Genomic DNA, 14,691 nt, shown 5'->3' with positions numbered 1-14,691 from the left:
CACTCTCTCACACACACATACACACACTCTCTCACACACATACACACACACTCACACACACACATACACACACACACACACACACACACATACACTCTCTCACACACACATACACACACATACACACACACTCTCACACACACATACACACACACACATACACACACATTCTTTTGGTATGGGTAAGGTAATTTCTGTATTAAAACTGAGGTTTAAGGCTAATTATGAGCAACTAGGCCATATGAGAACATGAACCAGAAGTCACCTCTGTTATGTCAGGAACATGGTAACCTTGGGCAAGATACCAAGGAATGCTTTAGCTAGACACAGAGGGCAAAATACAATAGAAGCCCTTTATGACATGCAGATAAATGCTTTAACCAGCAGAATTGTTAAAAACAATATAACATTTAATTCAGCAGAATTGTTAAAATAATATAACATTTAATTAAAGAATTGGCAGAGAAAAGCGTGAAATGTTTTAACCAATGGAATTGTCATTAATGATTTTGAATGTAAGAAAAATGTATAGCGTGAGATGTTTTAACCAATGGAATTATCACTAATGTTTTTAAATGTAAAAATAATGTATAAATATTAGTGCTGTAAAATCTTCCGTCGCGGTCTCTTCCTATCCCGTGGAAGACGCCCGAACTTGCAAGTTCGAATAAACATCAATTGCTCATTTGTGTGTCTCGCAGCATTTCGATTTGCCACGGGAAAAGCGGTAGCCGGAGGGGATGAGGGCTGGTGCTGACAGCTTGGAGTTCGCCTCCTAGGACGGGACCTTGTGGACAGTCTCCCTTGAAGTCAAGGGTTAAAGGACAGTCCGCGGTCAGCAGAGTGTGGAGGCAGAACCCGGTTGATCTGAACCATAGCCCTAGTGTAGAATAGTTAGCCGAGTGTCAGGGACTATTCTCCGGAGATTTAGAATACCTAGACAGAATTCACTTATAACATATCTGAAATGTCTTTGATGTACGGTAAGGTGGTTAGGATTTCTGGCTATGTTTGGTCTGCTTGTCATGGTTTGTTCTTGAGGAATCTGCAGACTGTATCAGAACACTATTCCAACAAGCCACCTCACACTGCAGCACAGATGAACTTCAGAAAACAGGAGAACCACCTATACAACGTATTCAAGAAGAACGGATACTCAAAAAAAATATAGTCTGCAGACTCCTCAAGAACAAACCACGACAAGCAGGTCAAACACAGCCAGAAACCCTAACCACCTTACCATACATCAAAGAAGTTTCAGAAATGACAGCCAGACTACTAAGACCCCTCGGAATCCTAGTAGCACACAAACCCACCAACACTCTCAAACAAAAACTAATACACTTAAAAGACCCAGTACAAACCATGAACAAAACCAATGTCATCTACAAAATTGCAATCAAGGACTGCCACAAACACTAAGTAGGACAAACAGGAAGAAAGTTAGCCACCAGGATACACGAACACCAGCTAGCCACAAAAAGACATGACCCTCTCTCCCTTGTAGCCTTACACACAGATGAAACAAAAATCACTAATCCGACTGGGACAACACATCTATCCTGGGACAGTCTAAGCAAAGACATGCCAGAAAATTTCTAGAGGCCTGGCACTCCAACCACAATGCCATAAACAAACACATAGATCTAGATACCATTTATCAACCCCTCAGAAAACGAACAGGAAATGACATCACCACAAACTCCAGGAATCCCATCCAGGAGAAAGATATAAATAGAAAGCAGGAGACAACAGCTTCGCTTCACTTGGAGGTCGTCACTGATGATGTTACCTAGCCAGGTAATGAAAAGTCTGGATATCAAACCTACAGCTCAGTGAGCAAACCTACACCCTTGTTGAAGACATTGTTTTGCACTAAGCTGCTAATATCATTCAGAGATTCAACAGATAATTATTAGAAAATATTTAACATTCCTTAGGAATAGAAATTAAAAGTTGTTTTCTCCCTGTTGCAGTTACTGGTTTTGTTCAATGGGATTCCCAGCCTATTAACAACAATAATTGTCATAATTGTTGAAAATCACTTTGGATATTTTACATAAAACGTATCTTAGAGTGCAAGGTTGAATTTCATATTTACACATTTGATAGGATATTTTAGCTAACTGTGTTGACCTGGAACCTGTCTTGAAAGCAGAGAGATTTTCAAAAGTACTAATCCTGAATGGACTAGATTCTCAGCCATTTGTTACAGTGTGCTGTACTGAAAAATGGATGAAGTTTCTCTGTGAATTTAAATCCAGTGAAAGAGTAGAGGTGAGACTTGGTGTTTGCACTATAAAATGAAACTATTCCAGAATTATAACTGAGATAAACACCGATCTTCTTGGGAATCTCATAGTGTGGGATGTCAAATTTTTCTTCAGAATTTGCTTGAAATTGATTGTCAGCCCTCCCAATTGTCCAGACTTTACCACTTGGTACCAAACGAATGTCTTCCTTCCGTTCCACAGACTCCATGGCTACTCCCACATTCCATTGTCGATTCCCCACAACCTCCACCTCCCAGTAGTGTGAGCCTGATGTGAATTCCTCTGATCCCAGCACAGATTCCCAGCATATAAGCCTCTCTTCATTGTCACGGACATTCCTTTCTTTTCGAATCAATCTCACATTTTTCTGATCCTGAGATATTTCAAGCGTTGGGTTTGCAGTTTTTGTATCCAGGGTGACATTGACTGGAAGAAAAATTATAAAGTTTTTGAAAGTGATAAAAAACAAGCTTTAATCAATGTTTGACTGATCAAATGAAAATAACAACTTGGTGAACGACACATTATATACTTTATGCCTTTTAACTGAAACATTGAAGCCCGAAAGAACTTTACAGAGAGGAAGCAAATGTAGAACAACAGTTTTTCAATAGGATGCCATTGAGGATATTTTTTAAGAGTCTGAATGCAGACATTTGACCAGAGAGTTCCAACAAAAAGGACTGCAGTGGTTAAAATGCCTATCTATACATCTCATTGCATGCTAGGAGTATTCTTTAAATAAACACTTTGCTCATTGCTATCTTAAATACCCTCCATGATTCTTGTTATCCAGCCCTCCCCCCACTCCAACCCCTCCCTTACTGGCCCTCCCTGGCTTGCGCTCCTAGTCCTTTCACACATATGTTGGGCCTCTCCACTAATTTGCCAACTTAGTTGCCCCACTCTTTTACCACCCTCCCAGCTCTAATTTGCTTTGTGACCTTCTTGCTTTCTCCTGATTGCCGAGGAGTGATAGGGTGCTGAATCAGAGGATGGAGTCTTTTGGAGGAGTAATTTGTCTGTAGCTTTTCCAGTGAAAGGGATTGTTCTGTATTATTTTTGTCATTTTGAAGGCTGCAGTTGCTTAGGGTCATAGAGATGTACAGCACGGAATCAGAACTTTTAGTTTAACTCTTCCATGTTGACCAGATATCCTAAATTAATCTAGTCTGATTGCCACCATTTGACCCATATCCTTCTCAATCTTTTCTATTCAGAAACCCATTCAGATGCCTTTTAAAAGTTGTAATTGTATCAGCCTCCACCACTTCCTCTGGCAGCTCATTCCACACATACACCACCTTCTACGTGAAAACGTTGCTCTTCGTTCCCTTTTAAATCTTTCGCCTCTCACTGTAAACCTACACCCTCTAGTTTTGGCCTTGCCCACCCTGGGGCAAAGATTTATCTACTTACCTATCCATATCCCTCATGATTTTATAAACCTCTCTAAGGTCTCCCCTCAGCTTCTGATGCTCTAGCAAAAATAGCCCCAGCCTATTCAGCCTCTCCCTATGGTTCAAACCCTCCAACCCTGACAACATCCTTGTAAATCTTTTCTGAATGCTTTCATGTTTCACAATATCCTTCCTATAGAAGGGATACCAGAATTGCACACAATATTCCAAACATCACCCAACCAATGTCCTGTACAGCCGTAACATGATCTCACAACTCCTATACTCAATGTTCTGACCAATAAAGGAAAGAATACCAAATTGAAAGGCATAGTAGACTCAATGGACTACTTCTGCTATGCCTTATGGTCAGTGTGAAAACAGAAAGAGACTAATGTTAATTCTGATCTGTTGATAAGACTGGAGTTTGCTTTGATTGATGCAGAACCATATTGGAAAAATATCATTTGGAGTTAACATGGTCAGGATTTGTCATCTATTCTTCACTTCTTTTTGGTGGAACAGAACTTTTTTACAGCAGGGCCCCCCTTTATTTTATGTATATATCACAATGATATTTAAATGACAGAGTTGCATTATCACTGCTATTTATTTGGTAGCAGCATTGGTAATCAGAGCACCTCTTCAATTCAAAATGTCTATTGTTACCATGTTTATGGAGGAAGAGGCAATGATTTCAATGGCAAGTAGGTACAATTTTGATAATTTCAATATGCAGCACCCGGATGATGTCACCTATTCAACAAATAGTTCATGAAAATGAAAACAGGTGCTCCCAAAAATCAAAAAGCAATGTTCAAGAAAATTAAACGAGCTGATAGATTTCACAGTCAAAGGCTTCAATAGGAAAGAATTATTTTGAGTCCTGCAGATAAGGCCAACATCGCAGAAAAAGAAACACTGAAGGATTCACATGGGGCAAAGAAGACAAATTTCAGCAGGGCATTGAAGGAGCTGAATGTAGGTTGACTGGGAGATGGAAGAAACTGGAGAATGAATGGAAACTGAAACAGGAAGATGACATGAGTCAGAGGATGAAAGGGGCAGAGGCTACTGTTGTGGGTGATCTTAAATTCCATAAAAATAATAAATTCTGCACCGTTATCAGCTGGTTTTCTCAGTACACACTTTTGGCTTGTTGTGCAGCGAAGCACTTTGCTCTCAATTTGTCATCCAATCCAATTGATCTATGGAAAATTGTGGGCAGTGAGCCTGCAAATTCCTATTATGTATTGCTGGTGTTTAAGACTCTCAGCCAGCAATATGAATCCATAAAAATATCCTGATCTATCCAAACAAGTTGGAGTGAGAGGAGGGGGTTGGGGGTCTCTGCAAAGATAATTTCACAACAACGGTGATTATGATCAAGCCATGTGATCAGTTCCAATCCAATTTACAAAAATATTTATTCAAATAACTTGAAGATCTTACCCTTGTACTCAGAAATCTTTTTCCAATCTGAAATCAGAAAAAAAACAGTTAATTTGAGAAATCAGCATGTAAATAATGCAAGTGAAATGAATTCCCTTGCATTTTTCACTAATGGCGTTAAATTGGGAAACGTAAGTCCAGATATGACTGAGACCCTAGGTAATAAAACATTGTCTGAATGGACAGGGAATTTGGAGCATAATCTTTTCACATTGTGTTGATGACTCCTTTCAAGAGTGCTTCAAACTTTCATTGCAATTGGAACAGATGCTTTTACTGACCTATTCCTGTGTGGGCTGAAAAGGAGATAAGACAGGTGCCTGATAACATTAGTCAGAAGTCACGGTAACAGATCCTGGGGTCCAACCAGTCTATGCTGACCATAATCCCAATCTAAACTTGTCCCCCTGTCCACTCCTGGCTTATACCCCTCCAAACCTTTCCTAATCATGTACTTATTTAAGAGTCTTTTAAATGTTGTAAGTGATTCCACCACTTCGTCAGGAATTTAATTCCAAACTCTGTCTGTAAAAATGTTGTCCCCCATGTTTTTTCAAATCTCTCTCCTCTCCCCTTTTAAAAAAAAGTGCCCCCTAGTGTTGAAATTTCCCAGAATTTGCTCCCAATATAAAGTATTAGAGTCACACAGCATGGGAAAAGACCTTTCTGTCTAACGCATCTGTCCTGACCAGATATAATAAACTAATCTAGGCCCATTTGCCTGCGTTTGACCCATATCCCTCTAATTCATGTACCCATCGAGATGTCTTTTAAATGTTATAATTGTACTCACATCTACAACTTCCTCTGGCAACTGGTTCCATAAACACACACCACCCTCTATGTAAAAAGGTTGCCCCTCAGATCCTCTCTCACCTTATACCTATGCTCTTTAGTTTTGTACTCTCCTACCCTGGCTATTCACCTTATTCATGCCCTTCGTGATTTTATAAAGGCCACCTTTTAGCTTCCACACTCCAGGAGAAAAAAAGCCCCAGCCTCTCCACATAGGTCAAATATGATATACCATAGCATCTCAGTCTGCTCAGACCTGGTTATGGGGTAAGTGGTTCAGCATCACTTTAACTTTCTGTGATTGAACAATACACAAGGAATTTCAATGCAGTTTCCTGCTGGTGAGAATTGATTTTGGCACTCTGGGGAGAACAGGTCTTTTTTTCTACACACCTCACACAAATGATTTTAAACATGCAGTGTGGACAATTGTAAAGAAAATTTGAATTAATTACATTAACTGTAAATATGTAAAACTGCCTTCAATGCAATTTTAACATTTTCAGAATACAGACTGTGAAAAAGGAAGTATTTGAAAGAATATAACAACATCCAAGGAAGCCATTCGGCTGACCATAACTGCCAGCTACCTTGCAGAGGTTTACAAAATCATACTGCCCAATCTTTTCTAATACATTTATTCTTTCTCAGGTGTACATCCAGTTGTTTTATGGAAGTTACTCCAGAATCAGTTTCCACCAATGTTTCATAAATGTGTTGATCACAATGAATGATATAGAAACAAATTAAAATTTTCTCAACTCCACTTTGGTTTGTTTGTCAATTGTCTTAAATCTTTCTCCTTTGGTGGACATCATTCCAACCAGGAGACACAATTTCTCCTTATAACTCCATCAAAAGGCCTCATCATTTTGAATCTCTGTTAAATCTCTCCTTTAAACTTAATGCTGTATTTGACCATTACATTTTCCACAGAAAGTTATGTCTTGTCTTTATCAATATCTTTTAAACAACGTAAGTAATGACTATAATCAACCTTTCTGGCAAGGAAAAGTTACTTTAGTCTCATTCGTTTATGTTTTGAGTTTTGCAGGGAGATTTTAAAATGTTAATCCTTTAAATTGCTTTCTTTCCAGCCTTTCAATCTCCCTTTTCTAATTGTTCTTCCCCTGCCTTTACTGTATTTGATTTGGCATTGAATTTATCTCCTTGAATTTACCCTCTTTAGTGTTTGACTTTGTTTCTCAATCCTTAGATTTCATTGGTTAAGGAAATTGTCTGTTTGCTGCACGGTTTGCTCAAGTCCCAAGTGTTGTTTCGGTCATTTGCGTTATTTGTTGGCACCTACAGTAACTTTGTGAGCAAAACATAACTGAGCTGAAGGGTTCAGGGTAATTCTATCAATGTTGTACATCAACTGGTCACAAAAGCACATCCATTCACATTTTGAAATAGGATGCCAATTCAAGGCCAGTGAGCAGCTCTTATTCCTGGGCAAGGTGTTGAAGCTGGTGACCCTATAGCATGCACAGATTGACATCTAGTGAGGAAACAGCCAGTAAGTTAACTTGATTTTTCAAATATGCACAGCTCCCTCATTGAATAATAAGCAGCTATTATTTGGCGACATTATAAATGTGGGTGAAATGAACAACAGGACATCCAATGCCACTCTATTTCACATTGATACATTCCAGACCAACGTGGGCTTCCTGTGGTGCCAACAGAAACCCTCAGGAATGGGAATTTAGTAGAAACTTTAATTAAAGTAATTTATCAGTTCTTATGTCTCACAAACTTGATTGAGTTTTTTGAAGAAGTAACAAAGAAGATTGATGAGGGCAGAGCGGTAGATGTGATCTATATGGACTTCAGTAAGGCATTCAACAAGATTAGAGCTGAAAATGTGTTGCTGGTTAAAGCGCAGCAGGTCAGGCAGTATCCAAGGAACAGGAAATTCAACGTTTCGGGCAAAAGCCCTTCATCAGGAAATTATGAAGATTACCCATGGGAGACTGACTAGCAAGGTTAGATCTCATGGAATACAGGGAGAACTTGCCATTTGGATACAGAACTGGCTCAAAGGTAGAAGACAGAGGGTGGTGGTGGAGGGTTGTTTTTCAGACTGGAGGCTTGTGACCAGTGGTGTGCCACAAAGATAGTTGCTGGGTCCTCTACTTTTTGTCATTTACATAAATGAGTTGGATGCAAGCATAAGAGGTATAGTTAGTAAGTTTGCAGATGACACGAAAATTGGAGGTGTGGTGGACAGCGAAGAGGGTTACCTCAGATTACAACAGAATCTGGACCAGATGGGCCAATGGGCTGAGAAGTGGCAGATGGAGTTTAATTCAGATAAAAGCGAGGTGCTGCATTTTTGGAAAGCAAATCTTAGCAGGACTTATACATTAATGGTAAGGCCCTAAGGAGAGTTGCTAAACAGAGACCTAGGAGTGCAGGTTCATAGCTCCTTGAAAGTGGAGTCACAGGTAGATAGGACAGTGAAGAAGGCGTTTGGTATGCATTCCTTTATTGGGCAGAGTACTGAGTACAGGAGTTGGGAGGTCATGTTGTGGCTGTACAGAACATTGGTCAGGCCACTGTTGGAGTATTACATGCAATTCTGGTCTCCTTCCTATCGGAAAAATGTTGTGAAACTTGAAAGGGTTCAGAAAAGAGTTACAAGGATGTTGCCAGGGTTGGAGGATTTGAGCTATAGGGAGAGGCTGCACAGGCTGGGGCAGTTTTCCCTGGAGCGTCGGAGGCTGAGGAGTGACCTTATAGAGGTTTACAAAATTATGAGGGGCATGAATAGGGTAAATAGGCAAAGTCTTTTCCCTGGGGTCGGGGAGTACAGAACTAGAGGGCATAGGTTTAGGGTGAGAGGGGAAAGATATAAAAGAGACCTACAGAAGGTGGTACATGTATGGAATGAGCTGCCAGAGGATGTGGTGGAGGCTGGTACAATTGCAACATTTAAGAGGCATTTGGGTGGGTATATGAATAGGAAGGGTTTGGAGGGATATGTGACGGGTGCTGGCAAGTGGGACTAGATTGGGTTGGGATATCTGGTCGGCATGGACAGGTTGGACCAAAAGGTCTGTTTCCATGCTGTACATCTCTATGGCTCTATGACTATGACTCCGGCTGCCAACGGGCAGTTGATCCAATCCCAATCTGGTCTCTTTGAAGAGAGCTCATGATCAAAATCAGACCAGAGAATTGGCATGAAAATGTGTTGTTGGTTAAAGCACAGCAGGTTAGGCAGCATCCAAGGAATAGGAAATTTGACGTTTCAGGCATAAGCCCTTCATCAGGAATGAGGAGTGTGCGCCAAGCAGGCTAAGATAAAAGGTAGGGAGGAGGGACTTGGGGGAGGGGCGATGGAGATGTGATAGGTGGAAGGAGGTCAAGGTGAGGGTGATAAGCCGGAGTGGGGTGGGGGCGGAGAGGTCAGGAAGAAGATTGCAGGTTAGGAGGGCGGTGCTGAGTTGAGGGAACCGACTGAGACAAGGTGGGGGGAGAGGAAATGAGGAAACTGGAGAAAGCTGAGTTCATTCCTTGTGGTTGGAGGGTTCCCAGGCAGAAGATGAGGCGCTCCTCCTCCAGCCGTCGTGTTGTTATGTTCTGCCGGTGGAGGAGTCCAAGGACCTGCATGTCCTCGGTGGAGTGGGAGGGAGAGTTAAAGTGTTGAGCCACGGGGTGGTTGGGTTGGTTGGTCCGGGCGTCCCAGAGGTGTTCTCTGAAGCGTTCCGCAAGTAAGCGGCCCATCTCCCCAATATGGAGGAGGCCACATCGGGTGCAGCGGATGCAATAGATGATGTGTGTGGAGGTACAGGTGAACTTGTGGCGGATATGGAAGGATCCCTTGGGGCCTTGGAGGGAAGTGAGGGAGGAGGTGTGGGCGCAAGTTTTACATTTCCTGCGGTTGCAGGGGAAGGTGCCGGGAGTGGAGGTTGGGTTGGTGGGGGGTGTGGACCTGACGAGGGAGTCACGAATCCGCTGCACCCGATGTGGCCTCCTCTATATTGGGGAGACGGGCCGCTTACTTGCGGAACGCTTCAGAGAACACCTCTGGGACGCCCGGACCAACCAACCCAACCACCCCGTGGCTCTACACTTTAACTCTCCCTCCCACTCCACCGAGGACATGCAGGTCCTTGGACTCCTCCATCAGCAGAACATAACAACATGACAGCTGGAGGAGGAGCGCCTCATCTTCCACCTGGGAATCCTCCAACCACAAGGAATGAACTCAGATTTCTCCAGTTTCCTTATTTCCCCTCCCCCCACCTTGTCTCAGTCGGTTCCCTCAACTCAGCACCGCCCTCATAACCTGCAATCTTCTTCCTGACCTCTCCGCTCCCACCCCACTCCGGCCTATCACCCTCACCTTGACCTCCTTCCACCTATCACATCTCCATCGCCCCTCCCCCAAGTCCCTCCTCCCTACCTTTTATCTTAGCCTGCTTGGCTACTCTCTCTCATTCCTGATGAAGGGCTTATGCCCGAAATGTCGAATTTCCTATTCCTTGGATGCTGCCTAACCTGCTGTGCTTTAACCAGCAACACATTTTCAGCTCTGATCTCCAGCATCTGCAGACTTCATTTTTTAACCACAGAATTGGCATGACAGGTGTGTTCCTACCCACGATTGATCCAAATGGCAATTTGATTGAAAGTTAATCCCTCTGTTTCTCATCAGATTGCTTTGTAGCAAGGGCATTGCTGAATATGGCTAATGCCACAAATTGCTCAGTGAATTAATATACAGCAGCTGTTTTCGGTGCAAGAGGAACATACCTGATTCAATCAGAGATTTCCACTGGTCTACAAAACAAAAGAAGATAAATAAAACTTATTAATCTGTTTGTCACAAACCTTAAAATATTGACAAGCACTCCCTATTTGATTTGAATATTGAAATTTCAAGGTGTTAGCACTGTTTCAGATTAATCTCTCTCACCTCTTGAACAGCAGTTTGTGGGCCCTACACCAAAGTCCTGAGTGTACAACCTAACTGAGACTCTCAGTATTGTACTGTCAGGGGTATCATCTTTCAGGTGAAATGCGAAGTTTGGAAGGCAGCAAGACTTTGCAGGCAGTTGTGCCATTGGATGACACCCACCCCTGGAAACTGACAGCTCAATCAGGGCATCAGCACCAGAAGTAGCAGCCTTTGCGTGTACCTAGAAGTTAATGGATTTGCACCTTCACAGCCAGAGGAGTGGTTGAGTCAAAGCGACACTCCCTGGTTAGAGTTGGGGAATGGTCTTAGGGCAGGCAGTACCAATGCTGCAGCTGCAATAATTGCCAAAGTGAAATCCCTCCATGAGCTAAAGTTCCCCACAAACAAACACCATACCCACACTGAAACAGGCAGCGAGACTGCTAGAAGCTACTTGGCCCTGTCCCCATATATTAGAAGGTAAAAACAATGTCTGCAGATGCTAGGGCTTTTGCCCGAAACGTCAATTTTCCTGCTCCTCGTATGCTGCCTGAACTGCTGTGCTTTTCCAGCACCACTCTACTCCCATATATTAGAAGGCCATCCTGCTACTGGTAAAATGCTAGTGAAGACAAGAAAAGGCCATTAATTATACATTTAAGTCTTATAATCTGGCTTCGGTGAGTGGGCCATCTGCGACCTTTCCTACTACCAGCTGACAGAATGGTAATAATGACAGAAAGACATCGAACGTGTCACCTGATGCATTTTTATGCTATTTTGCCAGTCTTCCCATTCAACATGCCACAACCACCTCGCAACTTCTCATCAAAGTCCTTATACACACTAATATCAAGGGTAATAAATTGCCATTAATTTGATATTCTGAATGAAATCCAACTCAAATAGTTGGTGTGTGAAATGGAGTTAGCATATTAAGGTATTATATTTTCAGATTGACAGTGGTGGATTTTTATTGGAAAAGTATTAAAAAAGATCTTTCATCTTCAGAATTGAATCTGCCTGACTCTAATGTTTCTAATGGTCAACTTGTTTCCAGTTCTTGCTGCTCTCATCTGAATAAGAAGTAATTTGATTAAACCTGAAGAAGTAAAATGTTGAACCTTTTTTCAAGTTATTAATGGAATCCGAAGGAGAGTAAATAATGTGCCTCATTCTGTTTATATTTTTGAGGACATTAATTGACTGCACAACTCGATATGTTAATTTAAATTACTAGCTGCACTTTTCTTCACTTGTGAAATCAATAATATTCACATGCATAAAGTAAGTAATCTAACAATCAGTAGATTTTTTTTGTTCATCCAACAGTTATTATTCCAACTATGTGATGTTGTTGCTTTGATACCAACCAATGATTTCTCTCTTGGGTGACTTTCTGAACAAGATATCACGTTTTAAAAGCATCACTTTTTTTTTCTCCACTTGTTCAGGTTACGCACGTGTGGCTGGCTAGGCCAGGAACTGAGAACATTGTTGTTAATTTTGCAGATGGCACAAAGATACCTGAAGGGACAGATAGCATTGAGGAAGTGGAGAGGCTGCAGAAGAATTTGAACAGGCTAGGAGAGTGGACAAAGAAGTGGCAGACGGAATACAATGTGGAAAAGTGTGAGGTTATATGCTTTAGTAGGAAGAACAAAGGCATTGACTATTTTCTAAATGAGAAAGGCTTTGGAAATCTGAACCATGACTGGAGTTGGACTATTGTCTATTGAGTTAAGAGAACTAGTTCAGAGTTCTCCAAAGGTTCATTTTGCAGGTTCAGTTGGCATCAGGAAGGCAAATGCAACATTTGCATTCATTTCAAGAGGGCTAGAATACAAGAGCAGGGATGTACTATTGAGGCTATATAAGGCTTTGGTCAGACTGAATTTGGAATATTATGAGCAATTTTGAGCCCCATATCAAAGAAATGATGTCCTAGCCTTAAAGAGGATCCAGAGGAAGTTTATAAGAATGATCCTGAGGATGAAGGGCTTGTCAAATGAGGAACGGTTGAGGACAGTGGGCCTGTACTGAATGGACTGAAGAAGGATACGGGAGGATCTCATTGAAACTGACAGAATACTGAGAGGTTTGGATACAGCGGATATGGAGATGACGTTTCTACTAGTAGGAGAAATTAGGATCCATGGCACAGCCTCAGAGTGAAGGAACAACACTTTAGAACTGAGACAAGAAAGAAATTCTTTAGTCAGAGTATGGTGAATCTGTAGAAAATCATGCCTCAGAAGGCTGTGGAGACAAGATGTTCAGTGTATGTAAGACAGAGATAGACAGGTTCTTGATTAGTGAGTGTTACAGGGAGAAGCAGGAGAATGGGGTTGAGAAACATATCAGCCATGATTAACTGGTGGAATAGACTCAGTGGGCTGAATGGCCTAATCCTACTCCTATATCTTATGGTCTCATGTTGCCCCTCTGAAGCTGTCCTTGAGAAAGTGAGGGAGGGCTGCCTTCTTGAACTGCTATCGGCCAGGTGGTATAGATACAAGGACAATACTGATATCTAATCCAGTGGCCGCAAAAAAACAGTGACATAGTTCCAAGTCAGGGTGGTATGTGACTTGGAGAAGCTCTTTCATGTGTTGGTATTCCCATATGTTTGCTGTTCTCAGACCTGCAAAGTGATGGAGGTAATTATTTTGGAAGATGCTGTCAAATTCTTGACAAGCTACTACAATGCGTCTTGCGGACAGTGTATATATTGCTACAACTGTGTCTCAACACTGAAGATAGAGAATATTTAAGATGGTGGCTAGGGTGTTCGTTAAGCAGACTACTTTTTCCTGGATACTGTTGAGCTTCTTGACTGTTGTTGGACCCATCACCAACTTGGGGCGGCACCCTGGCACCAGGGTCCCAGGTTCGATTCTAGCCTCGGGTGACTGTGTGGAGTTTGCACATTCTCCCTGTGTCTGCATGGGTTTCCTCTGGGTGCTCCAGTTTCCTCCCACAGTCCAAAGAGGTGCAGATTAGGTAAGTTGACCATGCTAAATTGCCCATAGTGCTCGGTGCATTAGTCAGAGGGAAATGGTTCTGGGTGGGTTACTGTTCGGTGTAGGGAATCTAATCTAATCAACTGGGTAAGGGGGACTTATTCCAACAAACCCCTGACTTGTGCACATAAATAAGGAACAGGATTTGGACACTCAGGAGGTGATGAATTCCAAGCTTCTGACCTGCTATTGTAGCCATAGTATTTTTATGTCAAAAAAGGTGGCACTGGAAATGCACAGCAGGTCAGCCAGCATCCGAGGAGCAGGAGAGTCGCGTTTCAGGCATCAACCTTCATCAACATGTGGGCTGTAGTATTTTTATTGCCAGTCCCCAGTTCAGTTTCTGATTAATGGTAACCTCCAGGATGCTGATAATGGGGGATTCTGGAATGCTAATGCCAGAGGGATGATAGTGACATTGCTGTAATGTTACTGGGCTAGTAATCCAGAGACTAAAGCTAATTCGTAGGGGACACGGTTCAAATCCCATCATGGCAACAGATGGCATTTAAATTAATAATGTGGTGTATAAAGCTAATTTCAATAATGGTGACCACAACAGCTTTCATCTGTGCTATAGAAGCCTAACTTGTTCACTAATGTCCTTTCAGGAAGGGAATCTGCCAACCTTATCTGGTGTTACCCATAGAGTATGGTTCAATCTTAACTGCACTCCAGAATGGCACTAACAAGCCACCTAGTGACATCTGCAGCCCATGGAAGAATAGAAAGAATGTCAACTGAAGATTATTGAGAGATTTTGGAGATAGCCATTGCCTTATATTGCCATTCATCAACCCAAGCCTAAGTGCTGGCCAGGTCTTGTTGCATATGAACTT

The 14,691-nt window shown here is 42.0% G+C and overlaps 1 protein-coding gene across 4 annotated transcripts in view; it reads right to left on the bottom strand.

The window, feature by feature from the left end:
- Positions 1–424: 424 nt before the first annotated feature.
- Positions 425–14,691, bottom strand: part of LOC132832438 (butyrophilin subfamily 3 member A3-like) — a 39,102-nt gene continuing 24,835 nt past the window's right edge. For all 4 annotated transcript variants that reach the window (XM_060850425.1, XM_060850424.1, XM_060850428.1 and 1 more), the window contains 3 exons: positions 10,685–10,711; positions 5,126–5,152; positions 425–2,699 (listed from right to left, as the gene is read on the bottom strand). In XM_060850425.1, the coding sequence (XP_060706408.1) occupies positions 2,191–2,699; positions 5,126–5,152; positions 10,685–10,711 (563 nt within the window). In that variant the 3' untranslated portion in view covers positions 425–2,190. The remainder of the gene's footprint in view (positions 2,700–5,125; positions 5,153–10,684; positions 10,712–14,691) is intronic.

The sequence above is a fragment of the Hemiscyllium ocellatum genome, chromosome 35 (assembly GCF_020745735.1).
Source record: "Hemiscyllium ocellatum isolate sHemOce1 chromosome 35, sHemOce1.pat.X.cur, whole genome shotgun sequence".
Taxonomy (NCBI): domain Eukaryota; kingdom Metazoa; phylum Chordata; class Chondrichthyes; order Orectolobiformes; family Hemiscylliidae; genus Hemiscyllium; species Hemiscyllium ocellatum.
This window is presented reverse-complemented; position numbering and strand designations above follow the sequence as displayed.